This window comes from Siphateles boraxobius, unplaced genomic scaffold, assembly GCF_051911475.1.
Source record: "Siphateles boraxobius isolate OS27281-9 unplaced genomic scaffold, OSU_SipBor_1 1, whole genome shotgun sequence".
Classification (NCBI taxonomy): Eukaryota; Metazoa; Chordata; class Actinopteri; order Cypriniformes; family Leuciscidae; genus Siphateles; species Siphateles boraxobius.
The window spans coordinates 23,634,368-23,658,379 of record NW_027508699.1 but is presented as its reverse complement, the minus strand read 5'-3'; the positions used below and the strand labels follow the sequence as shown (position 1 = coordinate 23,658,379).

Genomic DNA, 24,012 nt, shown 5'->3' with positions numbered 1-24,012 from the left:
AATTTTTCCCAAACTTTTGAATGGTAGTGTTCTACTCATTTCTTCCTAAGTAAAACTTTTTAATAAGGAGAAATTTAATGAGTGCACCTCTATATGATCAAGACAGGAACATACTTGTGATTTTGTGATAAACTAGGGTTCTAAGCCTGGAGGCAATGATCTCGAGAGAGCTTGAGAGGGCAGACAGGAAATGAGAGAGGTCAAGGTGAGTGACAGAGAGCCTGCTACTACCACTCAACCACATCTGTGCCTGACATGGAGGAAATGCACTCCAGGAAGTGAGATTAAAACCATCACACACACCAGCATACACACAATGTCCTTCTTTGTCTGTGGTGCCGGTGCACTGCCAGCAGAAGTTGAGTATTTTCACATGAGGCACATTGGGTTTTCATTCTTCAAGGTGCAGAGGCTCTGTCTGTGCTTTTCAGAGTCTTGAATTTGAAGTAACCTCACAGCTGTGTTAGCCAACAATCACAGAAATTCAAATACATAATACATCAAAACTAAAGATTGTGAGGGACCATTGAGAAATATTTCAATGTACTTTCTCCGCAATAAGATGTACTTTAAAATGTTCACAGTCAAAGTCATAATAGGATATTATAGTAATATTTGCAACAGAAGAATTATGAGTCTAAATATCTTTATTTTAGATTGCATGATAATAAATAACACAAAAAAGTCTCTCTTCTTTTCCATATTGCTCCTTTTGTGGTACATTTTTCAAATTCTTCAAAAGCAATAATGATTTCCTGGCCTGCCAGGTTGTTACAGTATCAACTTCTGAACATATGCAGCATAATATACTGTAAAGCGCAATACACCAATGAGCAGCTTCTGAAAACTGATTCAAATTTTTTTACAAAAATATAAACTGTAATATTATATGGCCTTTACACATTTGACATGTTCAGAGATTATGTTGTGTTCGCATGCACAATTGCCTATTTTGTTACTTAAAGGAATGCTTTATATCTTTATGTGCTTAAAATAACAACATACCTATATAAAAACATACAAGAATGAATGCAATGAATAAAAACTGTATTTACAACTCGTATATACATGACATTTACATGCAGACCAAAATCATGGAGATTCAGTTTTCTCAGGACCAGATGGTGTCAAAGTCGATGTCTTTTTTTCCTGTTGAGGATATTTTTCATGACAGCACTGGCCTTAAATCCAGCCCAGCAAGACCAGCAAACCAAATGCACGGTAATTACCGGCTGTTACATTACCAAGAGCTCTATTTCTTTGCATTCATCCTTGGAGGATGGTTTCAAATGACCGCAAACACTCTGAATGCTTTGCCTCCTGGGGGATTCTGTACGCTAGATGGAAGAATAATGGCCAAAATTAATCCAAATCCAGCAGGATAGAAAGATATATGGTTTATATGCTAGTATGATTCATTAATCACGCTTCAGATACTTATGATAACCTCAACATGCTATGTAATGAAGCAAAATAAAACCAGCCTGTGTTGGTGGTCTGGTTTTATTTAGCAGAAATGCAGTTAATAAGATTACGGTTCAGCCACCCACTAAATAAAATGATTACGTTATCCAACCAAGCTCATATAGAGGGATATTAGATAATTAGTCTGAAGACCAGACGCCAAGATGGAAAGATCATCTACACAGCAGTAGTAGCTCAAAAGCGGACTCAGTACCTCTCTGAGGTGATGCCATTCTGGTAGGAGCCCTTGTACTGCCTCCTTTTGTCCACAGGCATTACGTCCAGATAACCTCCCGAGTCACTTCGAATCACCCCTGCATGGATAGCTGCCCTGCATATACTGGAATTCTGCTCAGTGGGACAGAAAGAGGAAATATGGCTAATTTTCTACTGCAGTTGTAACAAAACAGTGACTTAATAGCCGCTATATAGCGACCCAAAGGAACATTTCATTGCTCAGACATTGTTCTTTTATAGGTCAGGAGACTTATGTGAGTAATCAATTATGTTTAAGTATCAACTTTCAAAAGTCCTTAATGGGAATAAAAGTACTTTTTTTTTTTTACATATAATATTGGTATACAGCTATAACAAATAATGTGGATAGTTTTAGTTAAATTAAGTTTTGGTGTCAAAGCAAATCTGAGCAGTTTGAAATCGTTTTTGATAATTTACAACTTGTGAGATTACTATGGTTTGTTACTCAGACATTTACCAACAAAAATGTTGGTAAATGTCTGTATTTGCTCTACATTTCAACATTGCAGCCTAGGAGAAACAACTGAGATATTAAAAAAGATATATCATATTTTTTTTCAATGATATAATGGTGTTCTAATGTAATTAGAAGATAGCAGTGACCTCTTAACATTTATAACAGGGCAGGTAGTTGTAGAAAACAGAATCAAAATTGGTCACATAACAATTTTTGTGCTTAAAAACACAATGCGTAGGTCAGAGAAATGAAAAGAAATAACACAATGTCCCTAGATGCTTTTTTAAATTTAAGTGTCACTTTTTTTTTTTTTTACACGTGCCATGAGCGAGACACTTCGAAAGATACATGATATGAGAGCAATAATCAAAGATGTCCATCTAGGCATGTTTACATAGAAAAACAATGGAAAAGCAGTGTGAAGGAATGCAAAAACATGTTCTGTGTGAAAATGGGCATGAAGACTTACATCTGAATAATAGCGGGTTCCAATTACTCGGGCATAGCTGCCATACAAGCAATTACGAGGACAATACAACCTGAAAAAAACAATAACATCTTGTTAGCTGTTGCGTTATTAACGACAAAATGCTTTTTCCAAATTTACTACATGGTATTTTGTGTAATTGGTCAATAATATTTTTTATTATAAAGTAAGTTCACCTGGGACAGTGCTGGACTGGTTTCTTGAAAGGGCAGAATTGTGCCACTGTAGTTTCACAATTAACTGCTTTCACTGGAAGTCACAAAACATTTGTTTTTAAATTTCTTTTCTGAAACTCTAGCAGCTTTATCTCATTATGAATGATCATCTGTGCACTGACCTGGGACATTTGATACGGTGAAGGCATTGGCACTCTGATTTTTCCTGAGGAATAACATGGAAATAAAATGCGAGAACAATGTTGAACCTACATCCAGCAGCATGAATCAAGCATGTGGGTTCTATGACTTACGCCAGAGTCTGAACTCCATTTTTGAAGGACTTTGAGAATCGTTGCCTTCTGCCCACCCTTGTGACATCCAGCCAGCCTCCATCATCATCTATTATTCCAGCATGCAAGCCGCTGCCACAGATACTGGATTGCTGGAAAAACAACAACATTAATAAGAGAGACCCTGAGCTGACCACAATCCATCCGAAATTGGATACATTATTTAAATGTGTAACTGGAAAAATCAACTTGAAAATCTTGACAGTTGATGCCACATTGAGATAAAAAGTAATACAAAGCAAATGTATTCACCTACCATGTCATAATGACCTGATCCAAATACTTTTCCATAGTTGTACAAACAGCCTGGCGGGCACTCGTACCTGATTAAAGATTGACCTGTCATGAAAATAATTCATAGTAGCATGACCCAACCACATTCTTTAGAAACTGATGTGTGAATTATACCTGTTACAAGTAGTTCCTTTGCACTGATCACGTAATCTAGTATCACATGCTACTTGCTGAGCTGCAGAAAAAATATATACAAACAAAGACGTGTTAAGTATTTTCTGGTTAACCTTTTAGTAATGGGTTCTCATGTGCTAAATTAGGGGAATATGATTCTCTTTCTTCAATATTAAACTGCTTGTAAACACACCTCAAGAGAATGTGCATAGAAACATACATACCTTCTGATGTCACCCAGCAAAGACATTACACCCCCGCCCACTTTTGAATATCTTAAGTCAACCAATGAGCTTAAATTAGCTTACACATCTGGGAAGTATTGATGACTTCATTCCTCTCAATGTTCTCATTGGGAGACGGAGTCGTGGTCTCATCCCTGTAGTAAGTGTCATGGCTTCGGACTGGCTCTGGTTCAATATAGTTATTTTCCTCTGCCTCAGAGGTGTAATGATAATGACTGCCATCATCTGAAGAGTGCACAATTTAATTACTTTAAAAAAAAATGACTTAAGACTTACAGTCTTCACAAATGTTAGCTAAATATTGTTTTCATAACTAGTTTAGGGATGAAAGTAGTTTAAAATGTTTTAATCAAATTAACTGCATAATACAGTAGTGGCCAAAAGTGATGGCTGGCCTAGGAAAATTGACCTATTATTATTGAAGTATTGCTCAAAAAACGTGTTAAAGATTTTGTAAGCATATTGCATAGTTGTGTTTTGCGTCAATTGTTTTATTTGTGATAACACAATGAAACATGCCAAATTGTGCGAACATCATTTTTGGCCAGGCTGTCATACACAGAAATTAGGCACACAGGCAAAAACAAGAGAGAACCGTCAAAATAATAGCTGATTATGTTGTAGTAAATGTATGGGGTTTTTTTTCCTGACAGCTTTTTGTTTTTCTATGCCTTTTGCTTTGCATAGTAAAATAAAAAAACGTAGTTGTAGCTTGCCTTTTTTAGTATTTTGATCGCAATTAATCACATATCAATTTGCTGTCAATATAATTCAAGATAATTAATTGACAATGAATTGAAATTTGTTTATCTTTCTTTTTATTGCTAAATGAACACATTAAGTTACTATATTTAAATACGTAACAAGAAAAGGAACATTAAACATCAATTGAATAATATAATCAGTTTAGTACCTTTATAGCAGAGGTTGTTTCTGCAACCGCCGCCATAGCTGGGTGGGCAAGCAGAGCAAGGGGTCCCGTGCTTGTATGGTGCATGTCCCCACCAGTTTCCTCTGAGAAAAGGATGGCACAAGGCAAAAGCTAATAATAGTGCTTAATTAGAAATATATAATATTGCAAGTGAAAAAAAAAGATGAACGTTCATACGGGGGAGAGTAATTGCAGACCAGATACACGGCTTTGGTCCAGATCATCCCCCATACATTCATGTTGTAGCACACATTGATGGCACAGCCAATTTTGCTGCTTGTGGCCCAAACCAGCTGTGAACAAATCATAATATAACATTTACTACATTGCATATCTCACCTGCTTGATTGCTTGTATTGTCACAAAATGTCAACTATATTATCACCCAATTCTAATCTGCTAAATGCGACTATAAGGCATGAAGTTATTAAGATATTATAAACATGAACTCTTTCCCCGCCATTGAGGGAATTTTCCATCATTTATGACACAACGCTTCCCTGCTATTGACTGAATTTTACGGCAATCCATGTTTTAACTGTTATACGGTACGATCAAAACACAGAGAAGAAGAATCAGAAACAAGCAATAGAAGCATTGCTTACACAGGCCATCAAACATTAAACAGCATATGAACCAAAACTGCCTAATGTTACTGAATGAAATTTTGACGCAGGACGAGTTAGAGACTGTGCAAGCTTTGAGGGTTTGATGGACTCGATCTACTCCATCTCTGTTTTAATCATTGTTCTGAATCTTATCCAGATGATTTGTTAAATTTTATTTAACTTTTTGTCAAAAATGTTGCTTTTTTTTTAAAAGTTATGTTTTTGTCCTTTTTGTGCCTTTAATGGATAAGACAGAAGAGATTTTGACAGGAAAGTGAGAGGAACTGGATCGGAAAAGGACCTCAAGCTGGGAATCGAACTCGGGTTGCGGGAGGCGCAGTTGCACTATATGTCGGCGATAACCACAAGTCTATCGACGCCAATGTTGCTTTTTTTATGAAACCTACCCACATTCAAGTGTTGGTTAAAAAAAAGAACGCATGAAGCTAGAATAAAATGGTAACAATGGGTGCTTTGAAACAATGTATATTGTGAAAATACATTTGAAAAGAAAATTGACAAAATGTAAACTGGTGACTATTTTCCTGCCAGGATTTTGAGGATATTGTTGATTTAGTAACGTGAATGTGTTTTTACCTGTGTGTAATGCGTGCAGACGGGTCCAGAGCATCTGTAGGGGCAGTGAGGGTTACACTCTTGTGGATAGGGGTAACTGAAATCTCTCACCTCATCATACCAGGCTTGGACATGAAATGTCGGGGGTCTGTCTCTGAAGACAATCATATTTAAAGATAACAGTTAAAGCACTGTATAAGATCTGCATGAGATGCAATTGTTATTTTATGTGACCTCAATATTATTTGTATCCATTTTTAATACAGCACCTGCCCCAGTGAGCTCCCAGGTTCTGGCCAATCCGGGTCAGTAAGTGAGACGGTCCATGTTCCCAAAGACAAGTGTGTGCCCAGTGCTCAGCACTCCTCTCTAGTTCATTGTCCCACACCTGTAACAGCGTAGTAACACAAACCCGATCACAAAGCAACATAAAATAATTATCAGTCCTGTATTTGAGTGCTGGTTATTAACAAGAGGGATGACCTGTGAAGGTATTTTCGAGTGAATATAACTGTACTGGACAACTGTACAACATACGCACGCATCTCATTTGTGTTGCGTGTTTTCATGTGTGTGGTTTTGGTATTTTGCAGAGACCGAATGAGCCTCGTGTCACTGTTTTCCACCAGAGCTACTCCCATCAGTTTTGTGATAACTTATACTAATACATAGGTTATTAGTAGCGACTTGAATACTGTACTGAATGTACTGAACAGTTTGATTCACACCTGTTGTCAAATGCGGTTGCCAATCCCAAACACTGACTGTGTGAATATAGGTAACACAGCAGCTGAATCTGTCATAATTTTTGCAGAAAAAGGGCCAAACATTAAAGGGATAGACATGAGGGTGAGTAAAAGATAACCAAATTTGTATTTCTGGGTTAAATACCCATTTAAAACACAACAGCAAATGTTTTAAAGAGCAAAAACACCTAAGAAAGATGTTCTGATAAAATTTTTGGCATATGGTTGAACCTGCTTCTGCATATGTACGTCAATGCATGGTTGTTTCTGACCAGTAGATTGATACAAATCTACAAGTGGGGCAGTTGAATTTAAAAACCATGAAGCATTTCTGTTTCACTAACTTGGGATAAAAGACATTAAACCTACTATTATGTTTCTTACAAGTTTAAACTGTTTTGTATGAAAGAATAAGCACAGTGTACTGTTTTGCAGGGCTATAATTATTTCAATACACAACAGTTTCATTTAGAATTACATATGAGCAGTGGTGGAAAGAGTACTAAAAAACAGTACTTAAAGGTGTCTTGTGTCATGTCCGCCAAAAAATGAATTCATACTCCACATTCCATACCAGATGGGGGCAGTATACCTCCAGAAAGTGAGTTGGTCTACTCTAGAGTAACAAACGAGAAACGGCATAGTCTCTATGCTCCGCCCCAACCTTCACAACAACCCTAGAGCCATAGCCGAAGCCGAGCCAACTCCTAATAAAGGACGTTTTGACTCCAGAGGAACGTTGGTTGATGTCAAGTGATTTTTAAATATGACATTTTCAAGCTACTCCCCTTCACCTTTACCAGTGAATATGTTCATATTCGTTTTGTTCATATTACATTTTTATTGTTAGTTTGAATTACATTAATTTGACAGAAAGCATTCGCTGATGTTGACCAAGCTAGCGCCATTCAGAGCTGCCAACTCTCACGAATTCACCGTGAGACACACACAATTGACACTTTTCACACGCTCTCAGTCACGCCACACGTCAATTTTGTCACGCACAGAAAAAACTCAAAGCAAAGAGGACACGGAGACCGATAGACTAGACAGAGCAGGTTAGTTATGATATAGAAAGATCTTAGCTCTCAGATTCTGTCAATTTTATTACGCAATTCAAACAATAAATACCGTTTTGGAGCTTGTAAATGTTACAGGACAAAACCCTAGCGCACGTGAACCGATCATCTCTAATTTAATCAGCGTGCAGAGGTCAATAACATAGCTGGAGAACAAATATGTCAGATTTACCTCAGGAAAGCAATTTAATAAACATAATATAATTAGCTAATGTTACATTTTATCATCAGCTTGGTAGAGACTGGCTCTGGTAGATAACAGGTGAAAACCGGGTTGATATCTCTGCAGCACTATAACGTGTAATTTTTTTAGTGACATCATCGCACTTATTTCTTCTCATTCTTTTGATGCGTGTAGCTCATTTTTTGGATATTTTTACCTCAATTCTTGGCACCTTTAAGTAAAAGTATTGCTACTTAAGAAATTATTTACTTGAGTACAAGTAGAAGTACTGAAAAATAATATGACTCAAGTAAGAGTAAACAAGTAGTTTGCTGAAAAACTACTCAAGTTACTACGTTACAACGGTCAACCTAATCAAACGGGTTGGCGCGTATAGTTGGGTTGCGGAGAGATTGTGAGATTGTGGTTAGGTCTTAGCAGCAGGAGGGATGTAGAGGTCAGAAAGCTGGGCTGAGTTGAGTGGGGGACGGAGGGGGGTGACTCTGGGACGCCAGAGTCACTGTCGAGCCCTCTTGAGGTGTCGTGGGCTAGTCGACGAAACACTGAGGACGGAAGGTGCCCACTTGAAGACCCTAGAGATGTCCCCTACTCAGCTCAATCCAGACGGTTGTCATGGGGGGACCGCACTGTGGTTGCAGCCATTGTGTGTGCTGACGCGTGTTAACAATAGATAGAAGGAGATTTACATAACCATATGGAAAGAAGCGTAAATGGATGGAGAAGCATATGTTAATGTAAAGCTATGTCTTAGTTGGTGATTATCATGGCGAAAGCCGAGTACAAATCAGCATGAAGTTTTAACATCTACTCTCGTGTAATGGAAATCATACGTTACAAAGTACTAATATTTTGTAATATGAGGCGAAATATGGAGCACAAAACACTCTCATGTAGTTTATGTTTCATTCATACTGAAAGCAAGATGGCACCCTTATGAAATCCCTGATATAGACATCAGATATCGCTACAGCTGAATAACATGAAGAGAGACGTTTTGACTAATGAAAAATAAAGATAATAAACACGATTGCAATGATCTGTGTTTATGTGTGTTCTTCAAGCCATCTCAGGTATTCTCGTAAGAATGATGTATATCCAACACTAATCGACATAGCCTGTATCAGAGTATAGAATTTAAAAAAAATAATACTATTTTCTGTCTCACTGCGTTAAGAAGCTACAACACTGAAGCAAGTTATTTCAAACACGACTGATGTGTGTTTGTATATATATATATAGTTATTTTATATATATAAATAACTTATAGTGATTTCGGAGCAAAACATATTAATCTCATAAATTGTTGTGTTTGACACTTAGCTTAGGCAAACATCCTAGCTTTCCCTGTTGCTAAGAGCGATTGTTTCATTACTAATTTTTAAAAGTCCACGTAAGATCATTTGAATGTTTTTTTAAAAAGGGCAACAGCACAGAAGGGTGAGAGGTCTGGTCAAATAAATAAGGGATTAAAACAGTATGAATAGACAAGTGGCAGTAAAAAAAATAAAGTTGGTAACGGGTTAACATGTTAAATAAAATGCTTTTTATTTTTCATTCTACCGAAAAGAGCCCACTGTTGCTATAGCAACGAGCTACACTTTTACGTGCATCTGATTGACTCAGAAGCATCTGAAGCCCTTCAGACATGTCTGTTATTGGCTGAAGATTGGTGAAGCGCAGGACTCCACCGCAGTATGTCAGCTCGCTCTGTTGCTCCGTCGGCACCTTTGTCAAAGTACTTTTTACTTTTAGTGAAAAATAAAGCGAAATTGAATACTTTTTTTTTCAACTCAAGTAAAAGTACCACAATTTATTTATACTCAAGAAAAAAAAATTCTACTCAAGTACTGTAACGAAAGTATTTGTAATTAGTTACTTTCCACCTCTGCATATATGTCATTTGCTGCCCTGCCTGTGTGCTAATCCGTTCCATGTGTGCAGAGCTGGTGCATTCCATTCCAGGAGACCTCAACAAATACTATTGCTGAACCACCTTGATTATTCTTTTATATTGCACAATAAATAAATAAAATGCGTTTTAAAATATGTTAAATCTAACTTAGATGCTACTTAGATTGCATTCCTGCAGTTTATGATGTTAATGCGAACTGTATAAAATGTCTTGTCGTCAACATGCACTTGAAATGTTTACCATAAATGTAAATGTAATATCGGTCTTTAAGGCGCATAAAAACCTAGCAAGCTTTCTGAATATGAGCAGAACCCGCATAGAGATGCAAAGCCCGCTGGCATTTTATGTGGCCTTTGAGACCCATCTTGACATTGTTTATTTGTTGTGATGCCTAATTTGCCGTTACAGCGACCATCTGGGTGCATTCCAAGGGAGATATGCATCCTCTGTGACTCCCTCCACTTCCTTTTCAGCGTAATTACCCAGAGGACTGCACAGAATGGAGGTAGCTAATGTCTCCTCCCCTACCTGCGCCCCACACAAAGACACATTCTGTTTAATTTTGCTGTGGGATACAGGCTGGAGGCATTTGATAGATTTAACTCTGAATTGTTCAGAGTCCCAGAGCGCCACAGATGTTATCAACTCAAAAGTAATTGACTAAGAATGTTTTGAAAAGGTTCTCTTACAGCTGATTGCAAGTGTCAGTAATATGGAATGATCCATGTGCAGTGCCGGGAAATGAATGATATATTGAACATTTAGAGTGTTCTATTCTATTCTGTTCTTTGAAGTGCAAGTCAATATTTGCCTCCATTGCTGCCAACTGCAATGCAGTGGGAAGAAGCAGCAGCAGCAGCAGCAAACCATAGACGGTTCTAAGAAGTATCAGGTCATATTTGGCCAGAAAGCAGTTGAGAGGTCTGGCTGAGTGCCATATACAGTAGATGAGCCACAGAACGTGGGAAGGAGAAGCTGCATTTTGGCCTCCCTGTTGGACCTGATGAACTGTTTGTTGTAGACCACAAACTTGATAGAAGTTCAGTGTGTTTGAATGCATTTGTTCAAAGTGCGGTTATGATGGGTTACCCAATACTGGTTGGCAGAGCCATCTGATAAATGTATGAGCCCCCTCATGACCCCACCAATGTATAAATAGCCTTTTAACTCCCAATTCAATGGAAAAGTTGCACTTTAGCACACTTTTTAGTCTTTTCAAAGTCACAAGACAACTTATAGAAGATTTTCACATTTGCAGTAGACTAGTTTTTTGAAATAGCCTAAATTTGATCTTTTATTCCTGTAGTTTGATTTAATGAAGAGATGAACGATATATTAGTACCATTTTAATTATCAGCCGATATGAGGGATTTTTGATTGATTGGTATCTGCCAATTATATTTGATATTTATCAGCAGATAACGCATATTTAAATGTACATTTCCCATATTTTTACATTTAGATTACTTTTGCCATTATCTTATGCTCAGTAAAAGTTAATCTGTAAAAACACTAATAGTTTAATAACACTGCAATCTTAAAATATAAATTTGTAACACTATAATGGTATGGTGTCTTAATTCACTTGTACCATTTAAAACAATTGTTTTAAGTTTTTAGTGTTTTGTTTTTCATTTATTTAGACAAAATGATAATGGTAGTAGATAGTTTATTTTATTGACTATTTGGCAGGTACAAAGTCTGACCCACAATTTCTGTAATTCCTTCTGCAGTAAATATATATTGGATTGTGATAAATCTGTAGGAACATGATTCAGCAGCATTGTGACTGAGAATAATGTGATCTTACCATGTACTCCATGTTTGAGGCAGGGGGGTACACTTGACCCCTAAGCTTATTATGTAGGTCAAGAATGAATTGCATATCACTTTGTGAAATTGCTCTCTTGCCCCTTGGCTTGGATTGCCACCACGCCTCATCCTTATCCATGTATTTTTCCAGGATGGCTTCTAAGTGGGTGGCATTGGGAATGACCATGGAAACCACCGTCTGGACAATCACAAGCAGCACAAACCCACTAAATAAATCTTCATGTCCACACTTCATGTTTCCTTCACATCTGTCAGCTACAAAATCCAGTGGTATCTGTCCTCTGCCTGTGAAATCAAAATGATTGTAATCAGATCTACATTTTAACGCACATATTTTTGTATACATATTTGTATTAAATTTATACATAATGTGGTATAACAGAATGACGGAATAATTAGATTTGATTATGTGCAATGGTTCGCATGGATGATCAGCAATAGATCAGTTCATACAAGCCTGACTGAAAAGTGCAGTTTCAGCATTTTCACAACTGAGGTGTTTGTTTCTAACTTGTCAAAGACTTGTGTACGCCTTTTGCCACACACTTGCAATATTTCATACAGTCGTGTCCTGTATTAAAACCAACCACACAAGTCTTTGAAGTCTGTAACGTTATAGCATCTTCAGCTATAGCCTATAGATTATGAGTAACTCTAATGCTATCTCTTAAAATAGTATTATTATTATTATTATTCTTTACTAGAGTTACCCTTATAAAGTTTGTAGTAGCATCAATTCATTTGACATATTGCAGAAGAAATGTTAAGTGCTCTTGCATTTTACCTTATGCGGTTCCGCGCATGGACGTTTTGATCCGATGTTGACCTATTGAAATAATGTTTCTCTGCAGTTTTTGCATTTCAAATACACGAGCCCATCTGTTTTGATCTGCTTGCCAGTTTCTTTATGAATGAGTCATTATGGGTCATTGAGGAGCTAAATAATGAACGTTCAAATGTTTAAATTTGTGATGCTGCGTTTCTCATTTATAGTGTACTTTTAAGCCACGCCCACAACCACGCCGCCACACCCACAGCAAAGAAGCGTTTAGGTATATCGGTGCATTTGCCTGTATTTTCCTAGTAATTTCGTCAGAGTGAACAAATAATTATTTTCAATTGTGTTTTTATGTGTCTTTTAGTGTCTATGTTTTTTATTGCCATAAATCAACACTGACCAATCATATAGATGTATCTATCTATCTATCAATCTATCTATCTATCTATCTATCTATCTATCTATCTATCTATCTATCTATCTATCTATCTATCTATCTATCTATCTATCTATCTATTTGACTTTTTGCTTTACAGTTGTGTAACAGTGTAATAGGCCAAACAAACACTAGATGGCAGCATTAAGTGATTTATTTTTTAAATTAACTGTGAATACTTTCCATAAACATGGCACTTGGGCTGGATGATTATATTGATTACATTTAGCCTATACAAAACTGATTTCCACAGCTTGAATTTTAATTTGAGAAGCTTTCTAATTTGTATCATGATAACCTAGTATTTCTGGCAAAGTCACATAATACTTTCCTTGTAATCTTAGTACTAGGGTATTCTTTCAAATGTGCACATCTGTAGAAGAGGTCATGCAATTGGTAAAGGATGAATTTTCTTTAGTGTGAAAATAAATAAGATAATGATTATTTCAATGTATCTGTTGGCAGAGAGGGCCTTTAGCAGGCCCGGTCAATGTATGCAGTGGTTTTGACCTATATTTTGCTGAGAGAGCTGGATTGTTATGTTTGTTATTTGGTGGTAGAAATGGGGAAGTCTTTCAGTTAAGTTTTGTTTTTTGTGTGTGCTCACATCCACATCCAATATCGATGGTCTGCAAAATTATAAAAACAGGGGTATATTGTTTTTTTCCTACGAAAAACATACTATTGGTTCACCATTTCTCATATTTCAGCTTTATCAACATACAGAAATGCTGAGAATGTTTTCACCAGGTCAGTCTTACAGTGATCAGGAATATTTTCAGGTGCAGAAAGGGAAACAGAACAGAAAGGCATTTATTCAAAGTTACAAAAGAGGTTAACAAAAGAAGAAATAATGCAAAAGAAATCTGAAAAGTGGATGAGGATAATCGTTGAAGAACTTTCCAGGAAAACTGGAACCATTTAGCTTCATAGACACATGTTTACACAATCAATAAAGTAGTGCAGCAATCTCTGAAAGACGCTGAAACAATGTGAAGTAACATGTGCCAGGAAAATCTTAGGAATGTGTTTATAAATGAACCCAATACATCTCTTGAATGTCAGTGTGCATTTGCAAATAGAATTTTTTAAATGCAATGTCAGTAAACTTAAAACTACTTTTGAAAGACACTTCTTTTCACACACATACAATGCACCTTAAACTGTACCCCAAAACAGACACTTACAAGTAAATAATTCTTTATTAGTATATATTTTCAGCACAAAACTGTAGAAAAACTTAAACTACACCAACTGCATTGGGCTAAATATAAACTCAGTGTAATGCTAGTAGTGCTACAGTATCTTGTGTTTAGGGAGATAAATTAACATACGAGCATACAATCTATCTCTCTCATTTAAAAAGAAGAAGGATATGAAGAAAGCAATACCGCTACTATGTGCTGGGAATGTATAACAAATAATTCTCAATCTCAGTGAGCCACCATTTGAAAGAACTGTTATGCTGGCACAAAATAATGCACTATATATCATTGTATATAAATTACACAATCATAAATTTAATAGCTTAGATGCACCTCCTCTCTCCCAGAGAACTAAAAAACTAGGATGTGGAGTTTGGTAGAGGTCACAATCTGAGGTCATGTTAGTGTAACCATGGCAACATCACTGTTCAGCAAACATTGCATAAAGAGAAAAGCAAATCAAATTCAGAGTAGCAATCCATGACACAGAATAGCACCATTCCATGATCATTTATCATGAATTGCCAATTTATATAGTTAAATGTAACACTCACACAAACAACATATAATATAACTAAACATGAGAACTTTACATAACCAAATAAAAATGTTGAAAATACACTCAACATTATCATTACAAAAACCTCAGAGCGGTTTCTGCAACTGAAAATACATGTACAGCTATAAAAACAAAAAATAGCTTGAATGTTTTATGTCTAAGCACCTTGGAAAAACCCTGACGTAACGTATGTAAAAAAAGAAAAAAGTGTATCAAAGTGGAATATAGAGTGATCAGTACACTTGATCTGTGAACCAGAAGAAACTATAACTACTATCCATGAGCATCAATATGATGGCTGATCCTAAAACAATCATGTTAAGATTGTATTAACATTAGCACCATTTCTGGAATCGATAGTATCACATACAAAAAAGCAGCTAAATCTGCTGTACAAAATGCATATTTAAAGATATATTACACAGTACATTACTGTAAAATTGCATTAAACATATGACAGACTGCTTATTTAAACCAGTACATGAAATTTGAGTTGATGGCAGGAAAGCACATGTTGTTGCTGCATGAACCTCCATAGCTTGGAGGACAGGCAGAGCATGGCACACCGACTCTGTAAGGTGCTTCGCCAATCCAGTTGCCCCTGAAAAAATAGGATTCTTTAAAAATATGCCACAAAGACAAGCATGCGTAACACTTTAGTCATGCGCTGGCATTATCAGACTAAGAATGGCACACTCTGTGCTCTTGTAGAGTGTAGGTCTGGCAAGAGTCACATTAAAGGATAAAAACATGACTAACTTTGGGGAATAATTGCAGACCAAGTACGTTGCCTCCCTCCACACGGCGCCCCACACTACCATATTGTAACAGGTTTGGATGGCACATCCGACTCTGTTTGATGATGCCCACACCATCTGTAACATTCAGAGACTGTCAGACATGAAAGTCTTTGCTGTTTGCTTAATCTGAATTATAACCTGCAACCAAACTCACTTGTGTGTAATGTGTGCACATGGGTCCATAACAGCGCATCGGGCAGCGGGGATTGCACTCATGCGGGTATGGAAACGCATAATCTCTGACCTCATCATACCAAGGTTTAACCAGCTGAAGAATGGAGCGGTAACTGGCAGGAGCACAATTTGGGCGGGTGGGGGGGGGGGGACAGTATTATACACTGGACTGTATCCAAAACACAATTCTGGTCTGGCCTGATGCCTTGAGTCTTGTTCATCATTTGTAATTTGATAATGCTGCCAAAGTGACATTTTTAAGTCTTAAATGAGCACCATTCTTCTTTATTCAAGGAACACTAAAGATATGAGAGGTTTTTCTGTCAATGGCAAACAACTGTTCACCTGCAAGACTTACTAGCCAGTTCGGACTGAGAGGTTTTGACCCAGATATCTGAGAAGGTAAGGAGGTCCATGTTCCCAAATACAGGTGGCTGCCCAAGCTTCTGCTGACCTGGCCAGGCCTTCATCCCAAAGCTAAAAAATATATACAAAACAGAGGTAATTGTGTGCAATAAAAAATATTATAATTATTCTTATTATTTTAATTTTTTTACATTTGAAACCATGGAGGAAAGCATATAAATTCCATGTCAAATAGATCTAAGATGAAATTGCCCTGCTTTCTGCTACTGTCTGCTCTCCAATTGCTCTCGTGGTACTTTTGGCGCTTTTCCACTGCATGGTACGGTACGGTTCGGTTCGGTATGGCACGCTTTGGCGCTTTTCCACTGCATGGTACGGTATGGTACGGCTCGCTTCGGCTCGCTTTAAATGGTACCACCTCTGTTGAGGTTCCAAGCGTACCGTACCGATACTAAAATGTGACGTGGAAGCACTGTAGATCACTATTGGTCAGACAGACAGAATCGTCACTACCAGCATCATTGTATTTGCGAGACATCAAACCCGCTAGATTTAAATAGCCAGTAACAGCCACCACTGTAGCACCAACTAAAAAATACTTGCTTGACTTGCTTTAAGAAAAAAAACTTACAAAAAAGAAATGGCTGAATTGTGGTCAGTGGACGAGAAGCGCAGACGTTCCTCTTGTTGGTTGCCGAGGAGCGGATAAACTATAACGATCAGTCATAATCCCACCCACAAGCAGTACTAACTGCAGTGGAAAAGCAACCGAGCTAAAGTGAACTGAGCCGTGCCGCGCCGAGCCGAGTCGTACCACGCAGTGGAAAAGCGGAGCCGAGCCGTGCCGCGCCGAGCCGAACCGTACCGAGCCGTACCATGCAGGTTCAGGTTTATTACATGCAGTGGAAAAGCGCCATTTGATGTCATACACCGATCGGTCTGCGCAGTGCCACTTCAAGTCAAACACACCTACGCGTCCGAAATCACATAATTATTCTCTTGAGTAGGCCTACTTATTTTGAATAATTGAAAAATAATTATTTCGCGATTACTAAAAGTATAGTGTGTACGAATGTAATCTGGACTTCACATGTTGTCATTATCACGTGACCTATTAGGGAAGTAGGAGTATTTTGGATGCAGTAGTGTGATTTCATGTGAACATTTAGTCACATGACCGTGTGTGTGTGTGTGTGTGTGTGTGTGTGTGTGTGTGTGTGTGTGTGTGTGTGTGTGTGTGTGTGTGTGTGTGTGTAAATAGCATACTTCCTTTACTTTATAATAGGCTACTTAATTGTAATAATTGCTAACAAACTGGGATTAAACGGTTTTGTCTTGTGACTATTTACACAACCCACGTAAAAATGTTTACATTAAGACAGTGTGCACTATTTTATACTCGCAAATTCTGTGTAAAATAAATCAACGATTATTTAAACTCAGTAGTAAATTTACCGGTGGGATTAAATTATTTGAGACTATTATAATAAACTATGAGGCTATAATATTTTATTGTATCCAGCAGGAGGAGCTGTCGAATGAATTAGGCTACATGCAGCACCGCATTGCAATCTAATCAGCCTCATATAATGTTGATATAATGAGGGGTAAACTGCTTCATATTCTTTCTTTGGAAATGAGAGGGATGCTTACCATGTACTCCATGTTTGCTGCAGGTGGGAAAACATTCGCGCGCACTTTGTTGTGATAGTCCAGAATTGCTATCATGTCATCTTGAGAAATGTACCGTTTTCGCCTTGATTTGGGTATGGATGCCGATCCGTCATCACCCATGTCCGATTTATTGATAGTCAGATTGGTTTCAGTCGCATTTTTGATCATCCAAGCGCTCGCATCACTGGCTACGAATACAAGAAACAAATCGGTAAAAAAGTTGACGGTCTTCATCCCTCTTTAGGTGACAAATCAGTGATTATCTGCAAGTAAAATAATACTCATGAACATTTACATGAAATATAACTGATACAAAGAGAGACAAAAAAAAATATTTTAATTATATAAAAATATCATACATGGTAGGCTATATAAAGACTCTGTGTAAGATTCCTGCATCAACATCGTACCGTTGAATCGTTCGTATCTGAATGAGTGTGCGGAGCAGCTCTGTGAGTCTCAGTTATCCTGATGGAGATCTCTCATCCCGTCCTCTGCTGCCTCTGGCTTTTATACTGTGCTGCTGGGATTCAGGAGGCAAGCGCAAGGTGCTCTGACTGCGATCGGTCACCTGAACACCAGAATGAGGCCAGCTCACTATCTTACACTCTGTATGCTACTGTTTTAATTGTAGTAGGCTATAGGGAACTTTATTTATTTATTTATTTATTTATTTATTATAATTACGTGCTGGCTGTTGCAACATTATTACACTGCTACTTAATAAGTAGGCTACCTACAGAACATTAGAAATATTTTTTGAATAGAAATACTTTTATTAGGATATAGACCGGGGAGATACGGGATTCCCGGATGGGCGGATCTACTGTTCTACAACAGCAGTCATTCAGTAACAATAAGTAGCCTACCTAAAACATTGCCTATTCCAGAAATATATGTCTATTGCAGACGTGCTTGTAATAAAACTAATTAATCATAGTAGCCTATGCTATTAGTTGCACTGAAAATATACCGTAGGCTACTGGATGCATTTTTTTGTCTCCTTAAAAAAGACGAATGTCACAAAATCAATGAATAGCATAACCTTTGCGGAGACTAAAATCTTGTTGATAGACACAATTAACCTTTCTCCGTATGGCTAACAGCTTATAAAGTCAGTGAGATTTTTTTCTTATTATATATGATTTTCTTGTATTATTCATTATACAGATACACTTGATCAGTGTTTGAGTCCAAAGAGCCCATTTACTAGTGTGTGGAGCCAAGTTAAAAAGCCCTTTAGAAGCATATCGTTTTCTTTGGCAGGTGGAAGTTAAGAGCAACGTGACGCACATACGACCCCACTCCCCCCGTTAACTCTCCTCCCCTTTTCCACTGAACTGTGAATTTGCAGATTTTCTTGGAACTGAATGTTACTGTGCTTATGCATTATTTGGTCCAGAAGTGAGATGTTTACTATGTCCAAGAAGTAATTAGCCCTAAGTTAGAAGTTAAGTTTTTGGGTTAAATTTGAAATTGGGTTAAATGAAGGCAATGCATTACATTATCTCATCTAATTGCAACTTTTTCAGCTGCTTCCTCTTCACCAGGCCAAATTTAGTGGATTATATAGAGGACCTTATTGGGTCCCCCTTTTCATAGGACCCAGGTAAATTTCCTATTTTAAACTCTCAGTGATAGCCTTTATAAAATGAACAAATGTAATTTGCTATAAATCAGAAAAGCAAAACAGAAGCAAGTGCAGAGATACTAGAGTGACACTCACTGCTTGACTCCTTCTTTCTCAGCTTTGCAGAAAGACAATAACCTGTCAGAATAACCAAATGTCATACTGTACGAGGGACAGAACATGTTTATAGAATAGAGAAATAATTGTAAACTGCTTAATTTGAGATGGGATATTATCTGTGATAAAAGATAAAACAGAATGCAAGAAACCAGATGAATAAAGTGAATTTATAATCTTATGGATTTATTTTCACCTGTGCATATTGGATTTTAATGGAGGGACCTTAAACTTCTTGTTTAAGAATAAATTTCACACAAACTGAGCTACAGCATTAAGATGATATGAAATGAAATCTTTTGCAGTTCTTCTATATGCTGGCCTTAACCCAGTCTTATGCTAAATAAACCCCTATGTCCCCGCATTCATATTTAATAATTTATTAATATTTGATAATTTTACAATGCATATTCACTTTGTGGACTGGTGCTGTTTAGCTGAAGAGTGAGAGCTGGAAAGAGAAGGTCTACTGCCAAGCCATCAGTATCCTTGCTTAGCATTTGTGTGCTCCACCCAATGATGTTCTTACTAACTGGCAGCTCATAGTTACAGCATAACGACTTCATTTCCCTGTGCTCCGCTTAGGTAAAAACTGTCCCTGCATGTGAAACTTCCAAATGACAAACCTGTAATCAGAGGTTCACTAAAGCCAATGGCTTCTATATATAACTATTGTTTATTTTTTTCTAAAAAGATTATTCGAGCAACCTACTTATGTGCCTTGTATTCTGTGAATTCTGCAGTCATTTAAAAAAAAGCCCCAGAAAAGCTATATAGCCATGCTTACTTTGCAGTCTGAAAGACTGCTGTGTGCATATGCATCTTTATTACATGGAGCCATTATCCATTTCATTCACATTGTTTACCATTATTTTATAGTCAAAACTCATTCACACACTTAAATCTACCCTATTTAATTAATATATCCATGATGGTCAAAACACAATACATAAATCTAAAGAAACTACTGTTCAAGTTCAATGTGCAGGTGTGAGCATGAGGAAATCTTAGGTCACTATAGGTCGAATGGTTCATTACGATTCATTCAGTCTTTAAATCTAGTACTGAACGTTTTTGGCTAGAAACACATTGGTAGCAACAACTTATAATGATAAACAGAGACATACTATCAAATTATTCATTAGGGACCAATGAAAATCTCAAACAGGAATATTGTGTTCATTCACCTATTCACCATGCTGAATCTGGTATCTGCTCATTTCCATCACTGAACAGCTCATACACTGACAGTTTATTGTTTGGTCAATTTTTTGTTGTAACAAGTTGTCCTCAACATTATTTCAGTAAAGAACATCTATTGTGAATGTATATGCAAACAAATGCATTTGCGAACATGCACTATCTTTAAAACGTTTGGGGATGGTATGTGATCTGTAATGGTCAGTAAGAAAGTCTCCAGTTCACCAAGGCTGCATTTATTTGAGCAAAAATATGCTAGTAAAAACAGGAATTTTGTGAAATATTATTACAATTTAAAATAACTGTTTTCTATTTGAATATATATTAAAATGTAATATGTTTCTGTGATGGCAACGCTGAATTTTCAGCATCATTACTCCAGTCTTCAATGTCACATGATCCTTCAGAAATCATTCTAATATGCTGAATTGCTGCTCAAGAAACATTTCTTATTATTAAACATTTCTTATGAATATTTTTGTGGTAATAAAAAAAAAAAAAGGTTCTTTAACAAACTGAAAATTTGAATAGAAATGTAGCGCACTCACACACATCTGAGAAGCATTTGTTAGACGGAGGCATGTGGTATCAATCAGCAACAGGTAATTTGAATGGTTATCAGAGACATTTTTACAACTTCATTTGTTATGAAGAAATATGTCTCACTGCAACAGGGTGACATGTTCCTTGACTAAATGAAAAGATCATCCAAAATACATCTATATCTTAAGCGAGCTTTGTTGCAAACAGTATGGGTGGGTGTTTATAATGTTACAATGATTAGTGACATAATGGAGCTGTGCAACATTTCTGTGGATGATGTGCCAAAACATTGTCTAGTTCAGGAGTCCACCAATTGTTGTTTGATCCTAAACCAATTTTTGTTGTTACCACAAAAATACAATATTAGATCATCTTTAACATGTTAAAGTTCAGCTAAACATTCCATCTCACATTAAAACGTATAAGAAAATTTAAAATGAAATCAAGTTTTTGAATAATTACAGTACTATACGCATGCTATAGGGCAGGTCTAAAATGCAACACTATTTTATGCAATATGTAACAGTTAAAAGGGTTCTTCGACTAAAAAGGGTTGAAGACTGTCTGTCCAGGAGAGCTATCATTGTAACTAAAATGTAAAATGCTTTGGGAGAATAAGGGTGAAAGACTTGACAGCTTGTAATAAAAAACCTTTGTCACATGCACTCAACGAGTGTGTCAGCCATGGCAAACATTCTTGTGTATCTGATATTTCCTTAATCAAATACATCTATTCTCTGAAAAATCTTCTGTTGTCAAAACATCTCTGACATCACTTTTTGTTCTTCATAATTTACTTGCTAACAATTGTGCTCAGAATGAACTCATGCTCAAGGATGACAGTGAAACTAGCAATTATGATACAAAGTAAAAATAAAAATTTGCTTTTATTGTATTTACATTTTAAAATGTCAGAGTATAGGGAGAGAAAAGCCATTTCCCCCTTAAGGGAACCTCCAAGCACAACAACTCTCTCAGTACTCCATAAAAGCACCGGACTACAGCTCTGATATGAAAAAAAAAGATTAAAAACCTCACTTTCTATCATGAGTCACTTACTAGAATTCCCTGGAACTCAAAGAGAACAAACTTCTAATGCACTCACTTAAACGGCAGTGCTGTTTATAGGAAGATGATCACATCATCATCTAAGATACACTTTTTGGGGGACAATTTATTAACGTCCGAGGTTTATGAGCACTGTAAAACAATTTAAAATGAAGCACATTAATGTCTATAACTGGGGTCAAATCTCATAAAGCATTATTGGGAGATCAACAAACAGCCTCTGGAGTCTATATGCCAAAATTCATTAACACTACTAATTTCTATAAAAAGACATTTGGTTCAGTGACGTTGGCTCAGACTAATGCTGTGATTAAATGTGCTCTAAGCGATGTCTCACGTTTTTTAGGCCAAAACATGTTTTGTCACATACAGCAAACATCTCCTCATATCCGCTAGCTGTCTGTCCCCTGAACACACTGTAAAAAAATGCAGTCTCTGCAGACACCCCAGGCTCCAAAAACGGCAACAAAAACAAACTGGGCTAACCCGCACCATGAAATATAACACACTGTTCCAGCCAATAACCGACAAGAAGGATTTGGGGGGTTAGTGCACGGATGAGGAGGACGGAGCTAGGCCCTCCGTCCTCCTCATCCGTGCACTAACCCCCCAAATAGCCTCCGTTTTGTTTGACAATATATACTTTAAACGTCAACAAGAAGTTACGTCACCCGACATCGGTTAGAGCACCTTTAACTGTTTGTTTCCATATGTAATCCTTGATTTCATTTCTTACGGTTCATGCTGATATCAATAATCGACCCTTGTATTGACTGTCATTTTGTGACCTGCATGATGCAGTGCAATGTTTTTCTCATCAGGATTTTAATGGCAAATTATTTATAAGATGGCCAAACCTCCCCCCAGAGATGAATCCCACACAACCTCCAAAAATCATCCACATGTGGGAATCTATAATTAAATGAAGAAAACTAAATATGATGTGGTTTTTAAGAAATAAATGGTTATTTTGTGGCTTGGCAATCTTGTGTCTTTGGCAAGACCAAGATAGTGGAGGTCTAACCATGTGGAGAAGGATTTCACACATTAGATTTATTTACAGGACATTCTCTGTAAACCCAGTGGCCCCAAGTTTAATCAATTTTTAGGCTACAACACAGATATTGGTCAAATGAACAAACAGCATCTGTTCTTTTTTAAAAACTGAATATTTCCGTTTGTAAAACTGATGCCATGGAAAATTGCTGCACATCATATTTCTGTGCAAATGAGCAAAGATGCGGTCACAAAGCTGCAAATCCACTTGACCGACTTGAACCGAAATCTGCGATGGAAAGACTTTTGTCCTCACGTGAAACTCCTGGTCCAGCTCCACCTCTCTGGATGTCTAATGGGGTGGAGGGATAGAGTTATGGGTAGGGGTAGCTCCACTCATTAGGCCCAAATTACATTTGCTCCTCCTCGCTGGACATCTAGCGAAGAGGGGCTAGAAATGACTGGATTTTGCCAGTGAAAATTCACCAACAATGATGATGAACGGTATGTGCTCCTAACTTTTTATTATATCTTATTATATCAGTTAATTCCAGTCTTCAAATCTGAATGGTCAAGTGACTCGCTGTTTGTAGCCTATCACTTACTCACTCGTGTCATTCTAAGCATTATGATTGGGATTTTTCAGTGATACTGCAGGTTAGTGGCGACAAGTGACAGTCATTGAACCATTCATTCAAACGATTCCCTCAAAAATACTGATTAATTTAGGAATGAGCAATGAGTGAGTAAGTTATTCAATTATCAACCAA

At 37.1% G+C, this 24,012-nt stretch overlaps 2 protein-coding genes across 3 annotated transcripts; both read right to left on the bottom strand.

Annotated features, from left to right (window-relative positions):
* Positions 1–629: 629 nt before the first annotated feature.
* On the bottom strand, positions 630–12,658 carry crispld1b (cysteine-rich secretory protein LCCL domain containing 1b). The gene is made up of 15 exons (XM_077229977.1): positions 12,481–12,658; positions 11,674–11,981; positions 6,212–6,330; positions 5,964–6,096; positions 4,936–5,051; positions 4,741–4,841; positions 3,891–4,052; positions 3,583–3,643; positions 3,431–3,497; positions 3,136–3,266; positions 3,004–3,047; positions 2,843–2,915; positions 2,649–2,718; positions 1,679–1,812; positions 630–1,337 (listed from the first exon to the last, which is right to left on the bottom strand). Exons 2-15 carry the CDS (start codon positions 11,929–11,931, stop codon positions 1,286–1,288), a joined length of 1,521 nt encoding a protein of 506 aa, XP_077086092.1. The 5' UTR covers positions 11,932–11,981; positions 12,481–12,658; the 3' UTR covers positions 630–1,285.
* Positions 12,659–14,093: 1,435 nt separating this feature from the next.
* Positions 14,094–18,172, bottom strand: pi15b (peptidase inhibitor 15b). 2 transcript variants are annotated; one of them, XM_077230456.1, is made up of 6 exons: positions 18,099–18,172; positions 17,668–17,951; positions 16,007–16,125; positions 15,629–15,761; positions 15,434–15,549; positions 14,094–15,275 (listed from the first exon to the last, which is right to left on the bottom strand). In XM_077230456.1, exons 2-6 carry the CDS (start codon positions 17,920–17,922, stop codon positions 15,140–15,142), a joined length of 759 nt encoding a protein of 252 aa, XP_077086571.1. In that variant the 5' UTR covers positions 17,923–17,951; positions 18,099–18,172; the 3' UTR covers positions 14,094–15,139. The 2 variants fall into 2 exon arrangements, with proteins under 2 accessions (XP_077086571.1, XP_077086580.1); XM_077230465.1 differs by having other exon boundaries at positions 17,668–17,876; positions 18,099–18,161.
* Between the last annotated feature and the right edge of the window lie 5,840 nt (positions 18,173–24,012).

Coding starts and splice junctions, on each gene's coding strand:
- crispld1b (XM_077229977.1), bottom strand. CDS start 11,931: ATGAAGTGTGGACATGAAGATTTATTTAGTGGGTTTGTGCTGCTTGTG. Junction 3,644..3,890: donor CATCAATACTTCCCAGATGT/GTAAGCTAATTT, acceptor TTTTTTCTGCAG/CTCAGCAAGTAGCATGTGAT. Junction 2,719..2,842: donor CCAGTCCAGCACTGTCCCAG/GTGAACTTACTT, acceptor TGTTTTTTTCAG/GTTGTATTGTCCTCGTAATT.
- pi15b (XM_077230456.1), bottom strand. CDS start 17,922: ATGAAGACCGTCAACTTTTTTACCGATTTGTTTCTTGTATTCGTAGCC. Junction 16,126..17,667: donor CAGCAAACATGGAGTACATG/GTAAGCATCCCT, acceptor TATATTTTTTAG/CTTTGGGATGAAGGCCTGGC. Junction 15,762..16,006: donor CTCTCAGTCCGAACTGGCTA/GTAAGTCTTGCA, acceptor TGCTCCTGCCAG/TTACCGCTCCATTCTTCAGC.